This window comes from Mobula birostris, chromosome 4, assembly GCF_030028105.1.
Source record: "Mobula birostris isolate sMobBir1 chromosome 4, sMobBir1.hap1, whole genome shotgun sequence".
NCBI classification, from domain to species: domain Eukaryota; kingdom Metazoa; phylum Chordata; class Chondrichthyes; order Myliobatiformes; family Myliobatidae; genus Mobula; species Mobula birostris.
The window spans coordinates 95,420,544-95,445,091 of record NC_092373.1 but is presented as its reverse complement, the minus strand read 5'-3'; the positions used below and the strand labels follow the sequence as shown (position 1 = coordinate 95,445,091).

Genomic DNA, 24,548 nt, shown 5'->3' with positions numbered 1-24,548 from the left:
AGATCCCGGTATCTCCCATAATCCAGGAATATTCTGAAATTATAGAATATATAGGGGAGGATTATGGGGATGAAACATGCAGATGAACAATACTATTGCTTGTAACATGTATGCAACTTACCCCACTTTCTGCTTCTTCTTCTTTGGAACATCATCATCAGCTCCACGTCTGCCACGGCCTCTAGAGCCCCTCTTGTCTTTTTGCCCTCTGCCTTCTAAATGGAGGAAGATTTGCGGACAAATGGACTAAATATATAGCTCCATTTGACTCAGTTTTAGCACTATAAGCTAATATGAAATTCACCATAAAATACATATTTGAATCTCCCCATTAGTCCTTTTTTTAAGAAAATATTCCTTTTCCATTTTACATGTGGAGAGTTTACTCCCAAACACAGTGGAAGGAGAGTGAAGTATTACTTAACTTTGCATTTGTTTGCTTTAAATGCAGCTCTGAACAATCAGTATGTGGTGCGTCAACCCTGAATTTGTTAGCAAACTTAAAATTTTCACTTTGTTTCACCGTAGATTTATTTTCAGAATTACAGAATGACTAAATGTAGGCGCATTTCCAAGAGGCCAAAGTTCAAAATAAATTTATCATCAAAGTACGTACAATATACTACCCTGACATTCATTTTCTTGCAGACATTGACAGTAGAACAAAGAAATACAAAAGAATAACAAACTGCACACAAAGACAAACAACAAATGAGCAAAATGAATAAACAAATAACTAAATAATACTGAGAACATGAGTTGTCGAGTCCTTGAAGGTGATCGAGTTCAGAGCAGAGGTGAGTGAAGTTATCCACACCGAATCAGGAGCCTGATGATCGAAGGGTAATAACTGTTCCTGATTCTGGTCGTGTAGGATCTAAGGCTGCAGTACCTCCTTTCCAATAGCAGCAGCAGCAAAAAGAGAGCATAGCCTAGATGATGGGACCCTTGATGATGGATGCTGCTTTGTTGTGGCAGCACTCCTTGGAGATGCCCTCAGTGGTGGGGTGGGGATAGGCTGTGGTGTGTCCACTAATTTTTGTAGGCTTTTCCATTCTTGGACATTGCCGTTTTGATACCAGGCTGCAATGCAACCAGTCAGGATACTCTCCACTGTACATCTATAGATATTTGTCAAAGTTTTAGATGTTATGCTGAATCTGTGCAAATTTCTAAGAAAGTAGAGGCAATGTTGTGCCTTCACTGAAATGGCACTTACATGCTGGTCCAAGGACAGATCCTCTGATTTAGTAACACCAATGAATTTAAAGTTACTGGCCGTCTCCACCCCCAATCCCCTAATGAGGACCAAACCTCCCTTTTCCTTCCTCCTGTAGTCAATAATCAGCTCTTTGCTTTGCTGACACTGATGAGAAATGGTTGTTGCGGCACAGTTCAACCAGGTTTTCAATCTCCCTCCTATCTGCTGATTCGTCATCACCTCTGATTTGGCCAACAACCTTAAATATGGCATTGGTGCTGTACATCCACAAGTTTAAAGTGAGTAGAGCAAGGGGCTAAGCACATAGCCTTGTGGTGCACCTGTGTTGATGGTGATTATGGAGATGTTGCTACCATTCCATACTGACTGGGGTATGGAAGTGAGGACATTGAGGATCCAGTCGTACAAGGAGGTATTAAGGCCTATTGATTTGTTTTGAGGGGATGGTGGTGTTGAATGCCAAGCTGCAGTCAATGAAAAACATCTTAATGTATGCACCTTCACTGTCCAGAAGTTCCAGAGCTGAGTGAAGAGCCAATGAACTGGTATCTGCTATTGACTTATTACATCAGTAAGCAAGTTGAAGCAGATCCAAATCACTCCTCAAGCAGGAGTTAATATGCTTCACGACCAACCTCTCAAAGTACTTCATCACCATGGATGTAAGTACTACTGAATGATAGTCATTGAGGGAGGTTAATATGTTCTTATTGGGCACTGGTATGACTGAAGCCTGCTTGATGCTGAAATGAGAAGTTAAAGATGTCAGTGAACACTCCAGCCAGTTGATTAGCACAGATCTTCAGTAAAGTACAACATCAGGGGCAGATGCTTTCTCTGGGTTCAGAGAGGATGCTCTCACGTTGGCCTCAGAAACTGAAATCACAAGTTTGTCGGGGGCTGTGGGAGTTCTTTTTGTCAAAACGAGCATAAAAGGCATAGAGCATATCTGGGAGTGAAACCTTGTTGCTGAGTTTTAGTTTCTAGGAAGTGATGGCATTCAAGCCCTGCCACAGCTGTCGAGCTTCCTTCTGTGATTCAAGTTTGATTGGGAATTGCCACTTCACGAGAGGTGGCTTTCCGGAGGTCACACCTGGACCTCTTGTACTTTCCTGGGTCGCCAGTCCTGAACACCACTGACCAGATTCTGGTTGGGAAAGAATCTGAATGATTTTGTGGGGACACATTCGTCCACAAGTGTGTATAGGTCCATGACATACATTTGGTTCCTCTGATGAGTTATGAACACAGCCCAGTATACTGACTCGAAGCAATCTGACAGCCACTCCTCTGCCTCCCATGATCACCTCTTTGTTGAACTTAGCTCTAGCGCCTTACTCTTTAGCCTCTGCCTGTATGCAGGAAAGAGGACAGCAGCCAGATGATTAGATTTCCCAAAACACTCTCAAGGGATAGACATTCCTAATGGCAATGGAGCAGTGGAAGAGTGTGTTGGGTCCTTTGGTACTGCAGGTGATGTGATGGTAATTAGACAGTGACTTCTTCAAGCAAACCTGATGTCTTTGGCAAGATTGTGAAAGGCATTAAGATAGGCTGTTTCATGTTTGTGAATCATAGCAAATAATGACACAAACAAAAAGCACAACCTGAGGACTCAATTTTGGTTTGGTGTATTGTTGTTCACTTCAGTTGTCTGCATGACTGTGTTTTCTATCTTTCCCTTGCGCATCAGGTGTTTCTCTTTTATCTTTATTTTCATTTTTTTTCTTTAACTGAGTTCTTTCGTGTTTTTTTTGCTTTGTAGCTACCTGTGAGCAAACACATCTCATGGTTGTATAATTTACACATTCTTTGATAATAAATGTAATTTGAATCTTCAAAGTTTCTGGTAGGTTTTGATATCTGGTTGCTTCCCAAAAAATGTATGGCATTTGAAGACAGAGTAAGTTTGAAAATCAAGTTTAAATACTCTCCAAAGAGTTGTGGTCAACCGAAAATTTCAACATAATATTTTATAATTACTCCAGATAGGTCTGAAATGGCCTTCGATGATACTCTTCATCAAATACAACTTGGCATTCAATACTATCATCCTCTCAGAACTAATCAATAAGCCTCAAGACCTTGCCTCTATACCTCTTTGTGCAAATGGATCCTGTATTTCCTCACTTACAGACCCCAGTCAGTTCAGATTGGCAAAAACATCTTCTCCACAATCTCCATCAGCACAGCAGCAGCACAAGACTGTGTGCTTAGCCCCCTGCTCTACTCGCTTTACAATTATGACTGTGAGCTTTCACATAGTTCCAATACAATACCCAAGTTTGCTGATGATAGCGCTGTCATTGGCTGAATCAATGGTAAATCAATAGTGATGAATCAGCATATAGGAGCGAGGTTGAAAATCTGGCTGGGTGATGCCACAACAACCTCTCACTCAATATCAGCAAGACCAAGTAGATCATTATTGACAATAGGAGGAGGAAACTGGCGGTAATTGAGCTAGCCCTGATTGGGGAATCAGAGGTGGAGGTGGTCAGCAACTTTAAATTCTTTGGGGATATTATTTCAGAGGATCTGTCCTGAGCCCAGCATGCAAGTGCCATCACAAAGAAAGCACGGCAGTGCCTCTACTCCATTAAAAGTTTGCAAAGATTCAGCGTGGCATATAGAACTTCAAAAAACTTCTGTAGGTGGTGAGTTTATTGTTTGGTTGCATCACTGCCTAGTATGGAACCACCAAGGCCCTTGAGTGGAAAATCCAACAAAAAGAAGTGGATACAGCTCAGATCATCATAGGTAAAGCTCTCCTCACCATTCAGCACATTTACACGAAACACTGTTGCAGGAAAGCAGCATCCATCATCAAAGACCATCACCATCCAAGCCATGCTCGCTTCTCACTTGTACCAACAGGAAGAAGGTATAGGAGCCTCAGGACACACACCACCTGGTTCAGAAAAAGTTACTATCCCTAAAACATAAGGCTCTTGAACCAGAGGGGATAACTTCACTGATCCCATCACTGAACTGTTCCCACAATCTATGGGCTCATTTTCAAGGACTCTTCATCTCATGTTCTCCATACTTATTGCTTATTTATTTATTTTCTTTTGTATTTGCACAGTTTGCTGTCCTTTGCACATCAGTTGTTTGTCCGTCCCGTTGGGTGTGGTCTTTCACTGATTCTATTGTGTTTTTGGATTTACTGTGTATGACTGCAAGAAAATGAATCTCAGGGTTGTATACAAAGACATACTTTCATAATAAATTTACTTAGAACTTCGAAAGAATACCCACATAAAACATTGATCTCAGTAGGCCTGTGGTAACATAGAATTAACATTTTAGGGCAATAGCTTATTATCAGAATCAGGGAAAGTTTATGGAGATAAATTGTATTATACAAGTTATAATACACCCACACCACCCACACAATCACTTACAAGTAAAATTTTGGATTAATTTCATTCAACGCTAATTGTGGAAACTGGGGTTTGAGGTTAGAGTTTTGATTAACACTTCTGTGAGCCAATCTTCTAATTGTTGGCTTCTTCTTTCCATACAAGAGTATACAGCAAACCCTACGATTTCATAAGTTGTAACACACACAAAATGCTGGAGGAACTCAGCAAGTCAGGCAGCATCTATGGAAAGGAATAAACAGTCGCTATTTCAGATCCAGACCCTTCCCCCTTCCTTTCCAGTCTTGATATGTTGCTGGTCCTTCACTTTTGTTGGATCTAAATCCCTGAACACCCTGCTCAACAGCTTGGTGGGATACCTCCAGAAGAAATGCAACATTTCAAATTGGCTGCTCACCAGCATCTGCCTCAGAGTAATTGGGTAATGAATACTGGCCTTGCCAACAATGCCCAATTCCTGAAAATGATTGTCTAAAAAAAGAGACAGTTAGGAGGAAGTAGAAAGAATAAAAGAGGTGTGTTAAAGGGAGTGTGGTTAAATGAGAAACACAATGATGATTCAACAGAAAAAGGAAGTAATGGGACAAGACATAAAATATAGACATAAAGGTGATGTAAACAACAGTAGAATCATTACTGCCTAAGTGGAAATAGAGTTTATGAGAAAGGTTGGTAGAACAGGAATATTAAGTTATGGAACCGAGGCACATGTGGAGATATGATACTAATCAATCACCATAAAACAGATGAGGGATTGTATTTCTGTACTATGGTCTCAATTTCAAAATAATTTTATGCAGATCAACTAGTAGCATTACTTACTCTTACTACCTCCAGAGTTCTCATAGTCACTTGATTCCAACTTTTCCTTCAGGTCAGCTTCAAACCTGGCCAGTTCAGCATCCAGCCGCCTGATGTGTTTATCAACCTGCAATAACACATAAATTAATTCCAACATCTGCAAATCAACTAAAATATTCTGGTATTTAAATACGTATCACTGTCACAATGCGCAGACAAGAACTGTAGTCAAAAGAATCTGGGTGGAGTTGGGAAGTATCACACGGGTTGGACACTTAGTTCTTGGCCATCAACGTGTCCCAAATATTATTGCACTGAAGATTATTGTGCATTTAAAATTAAATATCTTGGACTCATAGGAAAGTGCTTCATTTTAAAGTACTGATGCTCCCTTAATAGAATTAAGTGGCATAGTTTTGAAACAATGTCCTATTTTTAATTTAAAAATATCATACCACCTTTGCTTCTGAACTGTTCGGACTTCTGAAAAGGTGATATATTTTTTAAAGTGTGCTAATAGAAAAGTGTAGAGAAAGAGAATAATTGCTACTTTATTTTGCAGCAGAAATATTGTTGCTTAAATAATGTACCATATCTCCATCTTTCTCTGTGACCCAGTCTACCTGGGATATTACCGCCTTACTATATCCAAGCAGTTTTCTAGTATCAATTTGAACTTTGTGTTCTGCTGAGTATCTGACTACCCATCCTCTCCTTCTAGCTCCCATATTAACTGATGATTCTCTTCTCACAGAATGACCTTTTCTGCTCAGAGATTATCCTTTTCTTAGACCAACATAATCCTTCTACAAAATAGCCTTTGACCTATTCATCGTTGTTGACGGTCATTTCCATATCTAATCTTCCTTTTCTGTTCAGTCTTTAAAATTCATTCCCATCTTTTTTTAAATTAATTATCTGAATCCCTCTAATCAAGTTTAAGCCCTTTCTGCACGACCGAAGTAAGTCTTATTAAAATTACAAATGAGCCTATATATAATCCTGACATAGGCTACTAAATCCTCCTCAACCTTTGTTTTAGGTAGCCAGAACATACTCCTTCACAGCATGCCCGGCATCCAGCTGAGTGGGACTGAGGTAATCCGATTCCATTCTTATTCAACCTGTCAAAGCCAGAGAATCACCTACACATGCCTTTCATTTCCAACACCTCCTGTGCCTCTCATGCCTAACAAGCCCGAGTTATCCTGCACCTCAGCATCAGTTTACAAATGCATTCATATAGACATTCAGCTCTAAATCACTACCATCTACTGAATATAAAACTTCAGACTGTTTGTCTAGCATCCACTACTTGAATAGCCAAACTTTTCTAGCAACAAAAGGGGAAAAAAAAACAATTACCTTCATCACACATCTTCCTTTTCCAAGTCACCCCTCATTTCTCTATTTGCTAACCTGGTGTCAAATTTTGCCATGTGTTGACATTGCCTTACCCAAATCCACAATTGCACTGTTGCATCAACCTGACTGCTGGTGCAGTGTTCAGCCAGGCCTTTTCCTCTAGGTTACCCAATCCAATACATTCTTTTGTTTGTACTAGAAGTCAAGCAAAATGCTACTGTTTCCACTCTGCCCCATGTCCTAATCCAGTCCGCCCATTACTTCCATGCTTACTGAACGGAATTAGTTGTCAGTTAAGCAAAATGTTGCTTCTAAATTCTCATCTTTCATGCTTTCAAATTCTTCTTTTAAAATGTCCCTCTCCATCTCCGTAATGTTCTGCTGCCCTACAACTCAAGAAATGACTGCGCTTCCAAGTCTGGCCTCTTGATCACTCCCAATCTGACTGTTGTGCTTTTATGTGCCAATGCAATAGGCTTTTGAAATTCCCCCCTAAATCTCTCCACATCTTTTAAAAGTTCTCTTTAAAAATCTGTAACGCAGATCTGCCTTACTATATTCCTGTGCATGTCAAATTATGTCCGGCAACAATCCTGTAAAGTGCGCAGTATTTATAATTGGTTTAATTCAGTAGAATTACTCTCATGAAATCTACATTTTGTATTGGTTTCATGTTAAAGTCTGCTAAGACTTGGGAAAATGCCACATATAGGCTTCTTATACCAAGGAAGCATTCCTTAGGATTTTGGAGTGGTACGTACTCCATGTTTAAAGCCATTGGCCATCATGCGCACTTCTTTCAAAGTTCTTGTACATGACAGCTATTTACAGTAAAACTCCTATAATCCAGCACCCTCAGAACTTTGGTGGTGCTGGATCAGCAGATTTTCCAGACCACTGTATGTTATGCCAACACACTTTTATTTAACTTTTTTTTTACATGTTACACAATAGCATAATATTTGTAAGTACAGTAATACAGTAAATACATGTACTTTATCTAATGTGCTACATATTGTAAAATTTTACTGATAATACAGTAATAAATTCCAATACATGTACAGTACCACCATTTACTCACCAATATTGTAGAGGTGACTTGAGAAGTTATCCATGGCAGCATATTAGTGTGAAACTTATTTAACAGCATTTAAATAGTGTATACTGTACTTATCCATTGATCAGAACTTAAAACTATTTTCACTTCAAGCTACAGTACTGTAATTGTACACAAAATGCACATGTTCAGTTCTGCTTAATGTACAATACTGTACTTATAAAATAGATCAAAAACTGAGAATTTCCTTATAACTAAAAAATGCTGTAGCTACACTACTAATCATCAACACAGGCAATCAATCGGTCAATAGGAATATTCAGTCTTAGGCTCAATATCAGAAACGATAATTAGATCTGGTGTTGAAGAAGTTGAAGGAGTAGGGCTACTGGGATCTGCCTTCCTGGTTGCCTTTTTGAAATTGTCTCTGAGGTCTACCTGTTTATTCGATGCTGCTTTTTTCTCATAAAAATTATTCAGTATAATATGTAAGTTCATTACTTCTGCAGCACTGTACTGGTTATTATACTCCGCAAATTCCACAAACTTTGTTATAAATTCTGTAGCCTGTTGCCAGGTATATCTACTTCCTCCTTCTTGTACCTTGTTATTTTCTTCTTCTTCCATTACCTTGACCTTATTAAGATTAAAGTCCATGTCAATCATTTGTGCATCAGTTACAATTTCAACTACTTCTGGATCCCCATCTTCATCAAACCATTCCTCCATTTCTTCTTCTGTGAGTTTGCTGACAGGATTTTCAGTAGGAGCATCTTCCATTATTTTCAAAATGTCTCTTAGACCAGTTTGTCTAGCACTAATTCCTTCAAACTCTTCTTCATCAATAGAATAGGCCCCAAATTTTACACTTGGCCATATTTTCCTCCATGATCTTTGCAAGGTTATACTTGAGACATCCTTCCATGCTAAAGCAGCAGCATAAGTAGCATCTTTAAGATTAAATGAAGCTTGAAAATCTTGTATTATGCAATTAGAATTCAGTAATTTTTGAATAAAAGATCCCTTGTAAGCAGTTTTGAATCTCTGAATCACCCCCTGATCCATTGGTTGGATTAGTGCTGTGACACTGGCAGGCAGGTACTCAGCAGAAATATTCCCACAAACAAGTTCTGAAGCAGGATGATGTGCCTTACAATTATCTAATAGAAGAATAGCTGTGCTATCTTCAGGCAAACCCAGCCTTTTAAAATTTTCTTTGACCTCTGGAACAAAATGATGAAAAAACCATTCTTTGAAGAGCTCCGTAGTCATCCGAGCATTTTCTTGAGCATCATAGATAACAGGTAAATAAGTGATACCATTGAAAGCCCTAGATTTCTTGTATTTACCAATAACAAAAAGTTTCAGTTTATGTCTACCAGAAGCATTACCACAAATAAGGACTGTGATCCTGTCTTTATTTAATTTAAAGCCCTGAGCACATTTTTCACCTCCACCAGCTAACATACTGTTTGGCAAACAACGCCATAATAGCCCTGTCTCATCTGCATTGTAAACTTGATCAGGTGTCAATTTATGCTTTTGAATTAAAGCTTTAAAAAATTCACCAAATTCCTCTGCAACTGCGTGATTAGCTGATTTGTACTCTCCTGAAGCAGAAAGCTTACGGATACCATGACGATCTTTAAAATTGCGTAGCCACCCTTCGGAAAATGCACATTGTTCAGTTAGCTTCATTTCATGATGAAAGTCCTTTGCTTTTTCAATGAGCATAGGCCCAGTTATTGCCTTCCCTTCAGAACGCTTAGCAAGAAACCAATTATACAGAGCAGAATCTAACTGAGACAACTTTGGCTTTTTCAAGGTATGCCGTGCATCAATTCCTTTAATGGTATCTGATTCAGCTACAAATAACTGCAATTTGTCCTTGCGTTTCTTGATGTCATATATTGTAGAGGATCCGATGTTGTATTCCTTCATGATAACATGACGATTCTCACCTTCCTCAAGCCGTCTTATGATCTCCAATTTCTGATGTATTGTCAGAGTTATATGTTTCCTTTTTACAATTTTACCATCTCTACCATCATTACTCACATTAGAATCCATAATGAATAGAGGATGGTTGATAAAATAAAGATATGATGCAAACTAAACAACACCCTAATTTACTTTGCACCTCACAGCACAGAAAATGGCGAAATGGATCAAAATAGACTCATTCTGTTACTAGTGCTAATACGTGAGCCAGTTGAACAATCAAGACTTCCAAATAATTAGATGTCAAATTATCAGGGTTTTACTGTACTTTTTCACTCCAAATCAAAAACGAATGCACCTCAGATTCCCCAGCAGTCCAACAGACCACCCACCATTTCATATGTTTCCATTGCTAGCTGTACTTTGTCATCACTATATTCTCTGCATTTATTGTAGGCTAGCTGAATCTTCTTTAGATGATCCACTCGTTGATCTGAAGACAGGCTCTTGACGTTTGAAATATATTCAGTTGCCAATTTGTCGATCTCTACCTTCTTATCTGCAAACAGCAAGCAACGTAATTAGACAGATCCAAGAAAGTAAACATTGGCGTCCACTAAACTAGCTTTACCCACTTCTCTGTACCCCTGTATCTTCTTCCCCTCTAATAAACTCAGTGATCTCAATCTCCATTTTCGACCTTCAGAATATAAGTTGTAATAACATTTCTCATAATCATTACTTTCCCTCTTCACAAAATGTTGATGCCCTGATGGACACAATTCCACACTACATGTAGACACTGATTAGTACGGTGCCCAAAGAATAATTCCCAAATATGCCAATGATGGCCCTGGGGAGGCATCACAAATGAGCTCAAACTCTAACAACACCTAAACTTCTAACTGACACTGCAGGATAACACTCATGAGCGTAAACCATGAATTATCCCATAGCCTTCCAGACATACTGGTGCTAAGTCTACTGTTATGTCTTTCTTCTATGCTGGTTCAAAATGTAATAGAATTTTATAACCAAACAAATGCTGAAGAACTACTCAACCTTAAAGTACCAGAACAAGGAATAAGGTGCAAGAAACTATGAAATATTTTTCCTTTTTTTAAGAAAAGCTATATATAGAAAGAGCAAAGGCCAGATAATCATTTTAACTGATAATTAGACAATGACTGAAATTCTTTTTTCCAACATTATACCTGTCATTTGCAATGTAACAATTTTTGTTTGTTATAAACAGGTTGAAATGAACATTCTCTCCATGTATTTGGGGGGAAAAATCTATAATACTTTAGTTTTGCTCTAAATCTGTATAAATGTCTAAACGTTCCAATACTGTCCTTTCCTCCCTTTTTCCCTTGTGCTTCATCCACAGAGACATCATCAATGTAATTTCATACGTAAAAGGGATTAAATATCAAGATCATTGCACACTACTATCCACAATTAACTCTCATAAGACAGACACTGACACATCTGAAACTTAAAAGGGGCATAAATAAAAAAAAGATGGTTGAAGAGTTAAGATCTAGGGATGATCTTAATGGAAGAGATATTCAAGGAGGAATTGTGGAATATTGGACCTGTACAGTGTTAAATTCAGCACAGAAAGACATGGAAATATGTTTCAGGAAAGCGTGGCGTGTTGGAGAAGGTGTGGCTCCAGGGAGGCAAATCATTTTCATATTTTTTGGGATTGCCCTAAATTAAGTTTATATTGGGAAAGTATTCACAGAACATTAGTTAAGGTATTTAAGACTCAGATACCTCTGAACTTTGAGACACTCTACTTGGGGCATGTATTGTTTTTGGAACAGAAGATAGATATAAAGCTGTTGCAGGCCCCTTTAGCGGCAAATAAGAAATCAATCACCAGAAAGTGGTTAAATCCAAAATCACCTACATTCGAAGATTGGCATGAAATCATTTTGGAAATATTTAAAATGGAAAAGACCTACTCTCTGAGAATTCAAAAGGAAAATTTTTATCAAATTTGGAATAAATGGATTGAATTTATAACCCCAGAGCAAGCAGACTTTAGATGACTCTCCTAATGGTTTATACTGTTTGTCTCACCAACATAGTAATAGTGTTAACGTAAGCACCTTTGGCTCCAGTGCTTACTGTTCTTTTTTTTTTTGGAAAATGTGGAATTAATAAAAGTAAAGATCTGGGGAAATCTTGGACCAGAAAGAAATGGACCAGAAGAGATACATGGAAATTAGTATTCAACCACTATTATTAATATTTTTATAACTATTATCATTATTTAGTTTAATAGAGTGGAATTACAATTGCACATAAACATCTATTTGAGTGCCTAATTATCTCAATGTGCACTTGTGAATGTACAAATTAATATAGATTTACTCACATAAAAAATGGAAAAGGTTACATTGTAAAAAAAAGTTTGTATTATTTGTGAATACATCCAAATAAAAATAAAATTTTTAAAAAAGGTAATATGTTCCAAGAATTAATCAAACAGCAAAACTCAATCTTTGATTTGTTACAAATTTATCTCTAAGTTCCCTTCGTAGAACAGAATTTTGGATTTCAACCCAAATTTACCACTGGCAATACCCACAAACCCTAGAAACACCAAACTAATAATTTAGTCCTAAATTTCCCCATAATCCTGCAAAATAAAACTATATAACATCACAAGGAACCTAGCACCAAATTTGGGAACACTGTGCAGTACTGCCTCCTGTTAAGCTAAATGGTCACCATTTGCACGATACTGGATTTGAAATGGGGGGAAGAAATTAATAACAAGAGGATCAAAAATTCTCAAACAATTGTTAAAAAACAGCACATAATATAGTATGCCTAATAGCCTGACTTACTACCATATTAAAAACATAACATCAGTCTTTTGGCAACTACAGACAACAATCCTTTACATATGCAAAATTCTCATCAACAATTTTGTCTCAAATCTGTTACATAAAAAACTGAGTAATGCAAGCCAAACTCGAAGAATCAGATGATAAAATTTACAAAAAACTAGTTAGTACATTAAAATAACAAAGGAAGCATCTGCAATAGGACAATGCATAGAAAATAAATGTTGGTTTGTCAGTAGTGCTACTACAAATACAATCCATAGTTTGCTTACTAAGTATGAAAGCCTTGATATTACTGATACAATACAATTTACTTTTATAAATAGCAGATGGAGTTTAACCTGGCTAAATGTGAAGCATTGCGCCTTGGTAGGTCAAATGCAAAAAGACAGTACATTGTTAAGGGCAAGATCCTTAACAGTACTAATGAGCAGAGGGATCTTAGGGTCCAAGTTCATAGCCCCCTGAAAGTGACTACACAGGTTGATAGGGTGGATAGGAAGGCATATGGCTGCTTGCCTTTAGTAGTTGAATTCAAGTCTGGAAGTCATGTTGCAGCTTTATAAAACTCTAGTTAGACTGCATCTGGAGTATTGCACACAGTTCTGGTTGCCCATTATAGGATGTCAAGGCTCTGGAGAGGGTGCAAAAGAAGCTTACCAAGACGTTGCCTAGGTAAGTGGGCACCAGCCATAACGAGTGGTTGGACTAACTTTGGTTACTTTCTTTGGAGAGATGGGGGCTGATAGGAGAGCTGACAGAGGTTTATAAGATTATGAGAGGTATAGGTAGAGTAGACAGACAATATATTTTGAAATGTTTAATACCAGAGGACATGCATTTAAGGTGGTGGGGGGGGGGGGGAATTTCAAAGTTTTTTTTACACAGAGAGGCGGGTGCTTGGAATGTACTGCCTGGGGTGGTGGTGATGGAGGCAGAAACATTAGACACTTAAGAGACACAATTGTGAGGAGAATGAAAGGATTTGGACATTGTGTGGCAGAAGAGATTAGATTAGTGAGCCATTTGTTTACTTATTTAATTGGTTTGACAGAACATTGCGGCACAGGGCCCATTCCTACACAGTCTGGTAGGCTACCGTTGCAAAGAAGCATCTGCACCCAAAATAACTATTGTTTGTGAACATTCACAGTGTGTGCTTTTGGTGAAACCTTCATCAATCATCTATCTGTTCTGGTATCACAACAGCCTTAGGAAAATGAAAGTAACCAAGACATCAAAGAAAGAATAAATGACGAGCACTAATGTTTTGTTAGATCGTTTGTAAAAATTTTGGGGGCAGAAAGATATGTACAGATAGAAACTTGACAAACTAATAATGATAAACAGCTAAAAGGTAACAATTCATTGTTACACTTTTAAGCACAGTGCAACACAAAAAAAATTAAACAAACAGGTATGTAGCTAGATCTGTTAGTCTTTAAGATAATTAAATGCTATGGTTTAATTTTAGATTGTTTCCAATACTGTGAAAGGCTGTAACAATTAAATTCAAGAAAAGCATTTTGACTTTTTGTTAAAACATTTTACTTATTTACAAAAAGTATTTTTAGAAACCATTTTTTAATCAGTTGGAAATAAAGTTACATCAAAGGGAAGCAAGTAGCAAACATGGGATTGGATTTAGTGGCACATCAGAGCAGATTCAATGAAACCCTGCCAAGACGACAAATGACCACTTCCATGTTCTAACAGGCTGAAACAGTATGAGTTGAAAATTACATCAGGAAGTTCTTTCCTGACTCTGAAATGCCAGTATCCTTGAGGAAATTACATTGTTAGTAGAACAAACACTGTTTGGAGGGCCAAATTTTGAAACTTCTAAGTAGTTTTTCAGCTTCATGGCAAAATCTGCAGGTTTAAGAATCCAATTCACTGGTGCATTGCACAGTAAAACATAACAAAGGCCCAAACCTAGTTTTCCCACAGATTTCTTAGATTACACTGCATGCACCTTCAGTTCTTTGATCCAGGTCCCGCATCAAATGGAAGATCCGCTGAAGCTCACAAGGAAGGTTCTCAATACCTGCCAAAGCACAGAAGTATGTTTCTATTTTAACTGCATGAACATTTTCAAAGTAATCATCAGCATATTACAATAGCTTTTCCATTACATGCATTTGTCATTCTGCTGAATGCTACTTGTATAATAAATTTCCATATATTTTTGCATATCAATTTGACATTAATTAAAATAACTCAAGGTTGAAACACTTTGCCAAGTACACACACACACAAATATATAATCATTTTACATTTAACATCATTCAGACTGTGTAGTACAATTGAAATGGAATCCTGCAACAAATATCACTTTGCTGCACTTGCACCCTGCAGATTTCACACAAATTACTCTCAGACCTCCTAATACAAAGCTCATTATTTCACTTCTAATGTACAATTTTTTGCTCATTGCTCAGAATAACCACTCACAATCCCTCCCAGTCTGCACTTACCTGGGCCATGTGTGGCACGTTACTGAAACACCCTTCATACCAGATGCCATCACCTCCTAATTACCCTAATAGTCTGTGACAGAAGGCAAAGCAAGGACACAGAGCTTTATCTCTTCTGAACACCAAAGAGCTGTTTTTCTTTACAATTTTTACACTTTTGATATTGTAATTAAATGCCCTGTAAATAATGTGAAAGAAAAACAACAAAACTTGCCCTTCAAATGAATGGGGTCACTGACCCACAACGAATATTACTAAGCATCTGTCACTCAGTTGGCCCACTTAAGTCATAGGTTTATAACCACAACTTAAAAGCACCAATTTAGTCAACAAATTGTCTACACAACCCTCCTACACCACACTAGCTCCATTTCTCCTGTATTTTGAAAGGTCGGTTTTTCTCCTCACTGGCTGTCCACTCATTTTCTCCTTTGCTCATTTGGCATTCTTCAGCCAAAAGGCAGAATGTCCTTTTTTATTCAATTTGTCCACACTACTGTAAAATCTCCCTACATAAATGTATTCCACATATACTTAACAGCACAAATCAATCTGATATTATTGCTGATATGATTTTTCATCTCATACTGTTTCTGCACTTTAAGGTATTTTTATTAACCCTTAATGAACTAGTGCAGATCCCTGCTTGTAATGTTCCCCACAGACTCATTTTCTACTGGAGTCATCAGTATGATTCCAACGCTCATAGAAATGCAAATAGTTGTCTAGGAAGTTAGTTTGGCTTGTGGGGACAGCAGAGAGTTTTAGCCTTTGCCCTATATTTAACTAGACAATATATTAAAAAAACACAAGATTTCACCAAGGGCAATTGATTGTCGTATCCACTTTTTATTCCTGTAGGTAATTAATAGATACTTCCATTATAACTGCCTGGTGCAAAGCACTGTTGACTTTTGATCATTACACCACAATAAAAGCAACACTTTGTTAAAAGTAAGCCAAGTCACTTCATAAAAACTTGACGAGCAACATGATGGGTGTGAGTGGGATGAGTTAAAGACGGCATTGTATGAGCCAAATCAGAATGGACAACAAGGATTGACAAAAATGTTGCAGATGCTGGAAATCCAAGCAAAAAAAAAACTGGAAATGCTCTAAATACTCAGCATCTATGGAGAGAAACAGCTGACATCAGTCAATCGCCATTCATCTGAAGTTTTTATTGCAACAGTTTTGAAAAGCATCTGGAGACAAGTCAAACATGGAGGAGGGGTTCAGCAGTTGATCATCTCAAATACAGTGAGAGAAATAATGCTACAAATATGGGCGCACAACTCAATAACTTTCCTATAACTTTGCCCTTTAACTACTTCACCATATTGCTAAACTTTTCCCACTATCCCCACTACATGTGCTGTTGCAGATCAGTGCCCATACCTCCTCTACTCACTGCCGTGCTTTCAGATACTGTATATTAGCCAATATGCATCGTTACAGACCCTCCTCTCGGATCACTGTTCATTAGGCCTGCGCTGCTTGTTTCTCAGTCCAGTTGTTTCACCTGCACTGCCGACCACTTCTTCTCTACCCAAAATGAACTACCCAAAGATGATGCCTGCTATACCGCTGGTGAATGTATCTACAACTATGTTTACAGTGTCAAAATAACATTTAGCACTGAAATTAAAGATTTCTTCACATAAATGGTGGGGAATCTTTGGGAATTGTCTCTGATGCTTTGGAAATCATTGCAGCTTAAGGACCAGTAACACCCTAGCTTGATTTCTGCAGATCAATACCCATCAATTGTCTGTCTTCACAGCTACTGATCTATTTTTATTCATTTACAGGACAAAGATATTGTTGGCCAAGCTAACATTTATTGCAATCCTCATTTACTCTTCGGAGTTTATTACTTTGAATCACTGAAGGTACTCTCACAGCAATGTCAACTAGGAAGTCACAAGAATTTGACAAAGAATTGTGATGTATTTATAAATCAGCACTGAGTGTAACTTGGAGGAGAATTTTCAAATTGCAGTGCTCGCAAATACTTGCTTCCACTATACTTCCAAAGAGTACAAATTGTGGTTTTGAAAGGGGAAGAAATCTGCTTTCTGTAAATTTATATACTGTACCCAAGATGAGTCACTGAAGGACAGAATGTTTAGGTGAATTAGATGCCAATCCAGCCCATCGCATATCCTGGATCGTTTCTCCAATATTTTGGAGCTGCATCCAACCGGACAAGTGGAGAACGCTCCATTATCCTCTGAACTTCTGCCTTGTAGATGCTGGATAAGTTTTGGATGTAGAAGTTGAATCATAAATGGCAGGAGGAGAGAGAGCAGCGGGCCGCGCGTGCACAGCCCTCTGGTGAAAAATGATATCGTATCCATTAAATAGGGGCTGTGGACAATTCTGATTTGATGGAGACAGACGTGAAAGCACAGAGGAACATCTGGAGAAATTTCTGAAACGCCCGTTCACTGCTGTCATTACTGTGCGATCCTGAATCTTTCGGAGGGAAGGCCTCAAAATCCCCGGCTTTGCCCACTGTTGGCGACCGAGATTGAGGTTGAATCGCTCGGATAGAGATGGTGCTCGGTACTCGGTGTCGGAGAGCTGATTGGAGGCTCGAAGTTTTTGGACAACTCAGAGTCGGACCGTGGTCGGGCATGGCAAGGAGAGTTTTTCTTCCTTCTCCCGTCTGCGTGAGATGTGGGACATTTGAGAGACTTTGAACTTTTTACTGTGCCCATGGACTGTTCTTCATCAAGTTATGGTATTGTTGCACTATATGTTATAATTATGTGGTTTTGTTAGTTTTTTCAGTCTTGGCCTGTCCTGTGTTTTGTGATATCACACTGGAGGAAATATTGTATCATTTCTTAATGCATGCATTACTTCTTTTCTTTTTAAATCTTTTTATTAATTTTTCAAAATTATAAACTCAATTAACAAAGTTGGTACAAAGAGATTGGAAAAATGTTCATCAGCATATATAAAATGAATTTTAAGTAACAGAGAAATAAAAGACTTCCAAACTCATAATGAGATTAAACGTTAACAAAGAAATAAAAAGAAAAAATATATATAAACAAAAAAAACCCCAAAAGAAAAAGAGTAAAACAAACCCAAAAAAAAAAAGGCAAAACAGGGCTAGACCAACAACTTGTATCAGACATGATCCATAATGTCGCTAACTCCGCTCCTCTCATCATATAATATTAGAAAAAAGATTCGGAAAGGTCAGATTACATCATATGAAAACGTTGCGTAAAAGGTTTCCGGGTATCTTCAAATTTAACCGAAGAGTCAAAAATATCACTTACAATTTTTTCTAAATTTAAACTTAATATGGTTTGAGAAAACCATTGGAATGTAGTTGGAGGATTAATTTCCCTCCAGTTCAACAAAATAGATCTTCTCACCATTAGAGTAACAAAAGCTATCATTTGACAGGCTGAAGAAGACAAAGATCTATGTTCTACCACTGGCAATCCAAAGATTGCTGTAACAGGATGGGGTTTAAATCAAAGCATAGAACTGTTTAAATAATATATAAAATGTCTTTCCAATATTTTTCCAAAAGAGGACAGGACCAAAACATATGAGTTAAAGAAGCCACTTCAGAGTGACACCTATCACAAGTAGGGTTTATATGGGAATAAAAACGAGCTAGTTTATCTTTGGACATATGAGCTCTGTGTACTAATTTAAATTGTATTAAAGTATGTTTAGCACATATAGAAGAAGTACTAACTAATTGAAAAATTTTATCCCATTTCTCTGTAGGTAGGGAAAATTGAAGTTCCCTTTCCCCTTCATTTTTAATTTTATCAGATATATCTGGCTGTAATTTCATAATTATATCATAAATTATTGCTATTAATCCCTTCTGCAAAGGATTAAAACCTAAAATTTTATCGAGAATGCCAGAAGGATTTGAAATCGGAAAGGTAGGCAACGCAGTATTTAAAAAATTTCTTATTTGTAGGTATCTAAAAAAATGGGATCTAGGCAAATCAAATTTCTGAGATAACTGCTCAAAAGACATAAAGCAGTTATCCAGAAATAGATCACGAAAACGTATTATGCCTTTCGTTTTCCATATCAAAAAGGCTTGGTCCATTACTGAGGGTTGGAAAAAAAAATTAGATATACTAGGACTTGATAACATAAATTCATTCAGGCCAAAAAATTTACGAAATTGAAACCATATTCGCAATGTATGTTTAACTATAGGGTTGAAAATTTGTTTATTCAATTTAGATAGTACAAAAGGCAATGAAGTTCCTAAAATGGAGGCTAAAGAAAACCCTTGTACAAAATGGCCTTCAAGGTTTACCCAATGTGGGCTTGGAGTTATATTCCAATCTTGTGTCCAAAATATTAAGTACCGGATATTAATTGCCCAGTAGTAAAATCTTAGGACAGGCAATGCCAAACCACCCTCTTTCTTAGATTTCTGTAAGTATTTTTTACGTAATCTGGGATTTCTATTTTGCCATATATAAGAAGAAATTTTAGAGTCGATAGTATCAAAAAAAGATTTAGGAATAAGAATCGGTATCGCTTGAAATAAATATAAAAATTTGGGTAAAATAATCATTTTAAAAGCATTAATATGGCCAATCAATGATAGAGACAAAGGGGACCATTTAGTAATCAGTTGTTTAACCTGATTAATTAATGGTAAACAGTTAAAATTGAATAGATCCTTATGTCTCTCAGTAATTTTAACTCCCAAATAAGTAAAATAATCAGTAATCAGTCTAAATGGAGAATTTCTATAAATAGGAACCTACATATTTAATGGAAAGAGTTCACTCTTACTTAGGCAACACACATCAAAATTGCTGGTGAACGCAGCAGGCCAGGCAGCATCTCTAGGAAGAGGTACAGTCAACGTTTCAGGCTGAGACCCTTCGTCAGGACTTCGTCACTCTTACTTAGGTTCAGTTTATAACCAGAAAAGCTACTGAACTGAGCAAACAAAGTTAGTACTGCCGGAATAGATTTTCCTGGGTTAGAAATATATAATAGTAGATCATCTGCATACACTGATAATTTATGAGTTTCATTTCCACGGGTGATGCCAAATATATTTGGGGAGTCACGAATGGCAATAGCTAGCGGTTCCAAGACAATATCAAATAGTAATGGACTAAGAGGGCAACCCTGCCCAGTACCACGGAATAAATGAAAAAAAAGGAATCTTTGGTTGTTAGTAAATACCAAGGCCAAAGGGGTAAAATATATCAGTTTAATCCAGGAAATGAATATCGGACTAAAATTAAATTTCTCAAGGGTATTGAATAAATATATCCATTCAATTCTATCAAAAGCTTTCTCAGCATCCAATGAAATAACACATTCTGGAATTTTGGGTGAAGGCATATAAACGATATTCATAAATCTAATATTAAAAAAAGTGTAACAGTTTTTAATAAATCCAGTTTGATCAGCAGAAATAATTTGGGGTAATACATTCTCCAATCTCGTTGCCAATATTTTAGAAAAAATCTTAAAAATCGACATTCAGCAGAGATATAGGCCTATAAGATACACATTCAGTAGGATCCTTATCTTTTTTAAGAATTAGGGAAATAGAAGCTCGATAGAAAGATTGTGGTAATTTACCTATTGAAACTGCATCCCTAAAAACTCCACATAGCCAAGGAGTTAGTGTAGTCGAAAAAAATTTTAAAAATTCTACTGTAAATCCATCTGGACCAGGTTCTTTACCTGAATTCATTGAAAAAATAGCATTCTTTATTTCCTCTACTGTAATAGGTACATCGAGTTTTGAACGTTCATTAGATGATAATTTTGGAATATTCAATTTCTTAAAAAATTCATGCATTATAGTGGAGTCATCAGGAAATTCTGATTGATAAAAGGAGGGCATGCATTACTAAATGACAATAAAAGAGGACTGCGTGTCTTCTTCATAATCTAAAAACAAAAGAGAGGGCATACAAGGAAGCCAAAGATAGTGGAAAGATAGAGGATTAGGAAGCTTCTAAAAACCTTACAGAAGGAAACTAAGAAGGATATTAGGAAGGAAAAGAATTATGAAAGGAAGCTGGTGACTAATATCAAAGAAGATACTAAAAGCTCTTTTAAGCATAGAAAGAGTAAAAGAGAGTTGAGGACAGATATAGGACCAATAGAAAATGACACTGGAGATATTGTAATGAGAGACACAGAGATGGCAGAGGAACTGAATACGTATTTTGCATCAATCTTCACAGTGGAAGACATCTGCAGTATACCGGACATTCAAGAGTATCAGGGAAGTGAAGTATGTGCAGTGAAAATTACGACTGAGAAGGTGCTCAGGAAGCTTAATGGTCTGAGGGTGGATAAATCTCCTGGACCTGATGGAATGCACGCTCAGGTTCTTAAGGAAGTAGCTGGAGAGATTACAGAGGCATTAATAATGACCTTTCAAGAATCGATAGATTCTGGCATTGTACCGGATGACTGGAAAATTGCAAATGTTACTCTGCTATTTAAGGAGGGTGGGAGACAGCTGAAAGGAAACTATAGACCTGTTAGCCTGACATCAGCAGTTGGGAAGTTGTTGGAATCAATTGTTAGGAATGAGATTACGGAGTACCTGGAGACACATGACAAGATAAGCCAAAGCCAGAATGGTTTCCTGTAAGGAAAATCCTGCCTGACTAACCTACTGCAATTTTTTGAGGAAATTACAAGCAGGGTAGATGCAATAGATGTAGAGTATGTGGATTTTCAGAAGGCCTTTAACAAGGTGCCACACGAGGCTGCTTAGCAAGATAAGATCCCATGGAATTACAGAGCAGTTACTAGCATGGGTGGAGCATTGGCTGATCAGCAGAAAACAGAGAGTGGGAATAAAGGGATCCTATTCTGGCTGGCTGCCGGTTACCAGTGGAGTTCCACAGGGGTCGGTGTTGGGACTGCTGCTTTTTATATTGTATGTTAATACTGACAAGTGTGAAGTATTGCACGTTGGAAGGACAAACCAACGTAGAACATACAGGGTTAATGGTAAGGCACTGAGGAGTGCAGTGGAACAGAGGGATCTGGGAATACAGATACAAAATTCCCTAAAAGTGGCGTCACAGGTCGTAAAGAGAGCTTTTGGTACATTGGCCTTTATTAATCAAAGTACTGAGTATAAGAGCTGGAATGTTATGATGAGGTTGTATAAGGCATTGGTGAGGCCGAATCTGGAGTATTGTGTTCAGTTTTGGTCACCAAATTACAGGAAGGATATAAATAAGGTTGAAAGAGTGCAGAGAAGGTTTACAAGGATGTTGCCGGGACTTCAGAAACTCACTCACAGAGAAAGGTTGAATAGGTTAGGACTTCATTCCCTGGAGCGTAGAAGAATGAGGGGAGATTTGATAGAGGTATATAAAATTATGATGGGTATAGATAGAGTGAATGCAAGCAGGCTTTTTCCACTGAGGCAAGGGGAGAAAAAAACCAGAGGACATGGGTTTAGGGTGAGGGGGGAGAAGTTTAAAGGGAACATTAGGGGGGGCTTCTTCACACAGACAGTGGTGGGAGTATGGAATGAGCTGCCAGACGAGGTGGTAAATGCGGGTTCTTTTTTAACATTTAAGAATAAATTGGACAGATACATGGATGGGAGGTGTATGGAGGGATATGGTCCGTGTGCAGGTCAGTGGGACTAGGCAGAAAATGATTCGGTACAGCCAAGAAGGGCCAAAAGGCCTGTTTTTGTGCTATAGTTTCTATGTCAATGATTTGGACTATGGGATTAATGGATTTGTAGCTAAGTCTGCCAAAGATAGGTAGAGGAAAAGGTAGTGCTGAGGAAACAGAAAGCCTGCAGGGAGACTTGGATAGTTTAGGGGAATGGACAAAGAAGTAGCAAATGAAAAACTATGTTGGAAAGTGTACAGCCGTGCACTTTGGTGTTAGAAATAAACGGGCAGACTATCATTTAGATGGTGAGAGAATTCAAAATACAGAGATGCATAGGGACTTGGGAGTCCTTGTGCAGGATACCCTGAAGGTTAGCCTCCAGGCAGAGTTGGTGGTGAAGAAGGGAAATGCAATGTTGGCATCTATTTCTAGAGGTACAGAATATTAGAACAGGAATGTTATGTTGAGGGACTCGTGAGACCACACTTGGGAGTATTATGTGCAGTTTTGGGCTCCTTATTTTAGAAAGGATATTCTGACATTGGAGAAGGTTCAGAGAAGAACCCTCATTGGGTGACATTTAAGACAGAGATCGATAGGTTCTTGATTAGCCAGGGCATCAAAGGGTGTGGGGAGAAGGCAGAGGAATACGGATGACTTATAGAATTGGATCAGCCCATGATTGAATGGTGCAGTAAACGCGATGGGCCGAATGGACTGCTTTTGCTCCTATATCTTATGGTCTTATTTCCAGCTTCCAACCTACTCTTGCAATCACGCTATTTAATCTACATACCTGGTGATGCCATTAATGGCAAATGCGGTATATCAAAGGGTTTAGTTTAAGAATGTCCTGCTAGAGTTTCATTAGATGTTGTGAAATATGAACGTCATCACTAGTTATCATTCCGTGAATGATGTACAGGTCCCGTTGCATAAAGGTAAGAGCTCGGGCTCTGTCCCTCAGCCTGTTGCAAACTCGCTTGTTTATACTTCTAGCCTCCAGGGTGCGGGAAGAGAGGCCTCCACGCATGCGCGGTTTATGCAGCGGATGGCCGGAAACATTTGAACCACTCACAAACTAAAGTAAACTTTCTGCTTTGGCACGAAAAAGCGATTGTTTTTCGTTTACAGAAAGAACAGAGGCGCCTGATTCCACGTGACTGCGATCAGCAGCCGTCAGTCACATTCGGGCCTCCAACTACTCCCTCCCCCTCCCACTCGGGCTTTGAGTAACGTCGACTGCAAGCGAAAGCACGCAGGCTCGCCAGGGCCCATTACCCGAAGATAAAGCGAACCGTTCGCTTTAACAGATGCAGAGGCTGTCTGTGGTCCGGTGCCGAGTCAGCAGCTTGGGGTACTCACTGTCCAGGTAATGCTCCAGGTACATTGCTGTCGCCATCTTGTCATCGTTTCAACCCGCCCGCATGCACAGCACTGCGCCTGCGTCCCGCCTACCAACCGGCGAGCCGTTGCCACGGCAACCGCGCCAAATTCCAGGCGGAGCAGGCGGTCAGGAGAGGACGGGCCTGCATCCAGCGCACAGGCCCGGCACTGATGGGCCGGATCGAAGGGGCAGTGCTTAATCATTTTCACCTAGGTCATGCCCTCTCCCGATTGTCTAATCAGTTCATTTTCAGCTGTGTTCCTTCTTTGAGTTTTTACGGCAGTTGGCATCCACATTGTTGCATTACTGCCATCTTCAGGATTTATTGTCCTTCATTGTCCATTCACTTTAAAGCCGTCTTTCCAGTCCCGTCGCCCTTAAATAACTAAACAACCATTTCCTCCCCTGATCACTCTCCC

The 24,548-nt window shown here is 38.4% G+C and overlaps 1 protein-coding gene across 2 annotated transcripts in view; it reads right to left on the bottom strand.

Annotated features, from left to right (window-relative positions):
* Positions 1 to 24,208, bottom strand: part of ing5a (inhibitor of growth family, member 5a) — a 35,433-nt gene extending 11,225 nt beyond the window's left edge. The window contains exons 1-5 of one of the 2 annotated variants that reach the window (XM_072255813.1): positions 24,108 to 24,208; positions 14,612 to 14,683; positions 10,165 to 10,331; positions 5,431 to 5,536; positions 122 to 215 (exon numbers count right to left, since the gene is read on the bottom strand). In XM_072255813.1, the coding sequence (XP_072111914.1) occupies positions 122 to 215; positions 5,431 to 5,536; positions 10,165 to 10,331; positions 14,612 to 14,683; positions 24,108 to 24,144 (476 nt within the window). In that variant the 5' untranslated portion in view covers positions 24,145 to 24,208. Of the gene's footprint in view, positions 1 to 121; positions 216 to 5,430; positions 5,537 to 10,164; positions 10,332 to 14,611; positions 14,684 to 24,023 lie in introns of both variants that reach the window. The other variant, XM_072255814.1, reaches the window with a different exon arrangement.
* Positions 24,209 to 24,548: the final 340 nt, after the last annotated feature.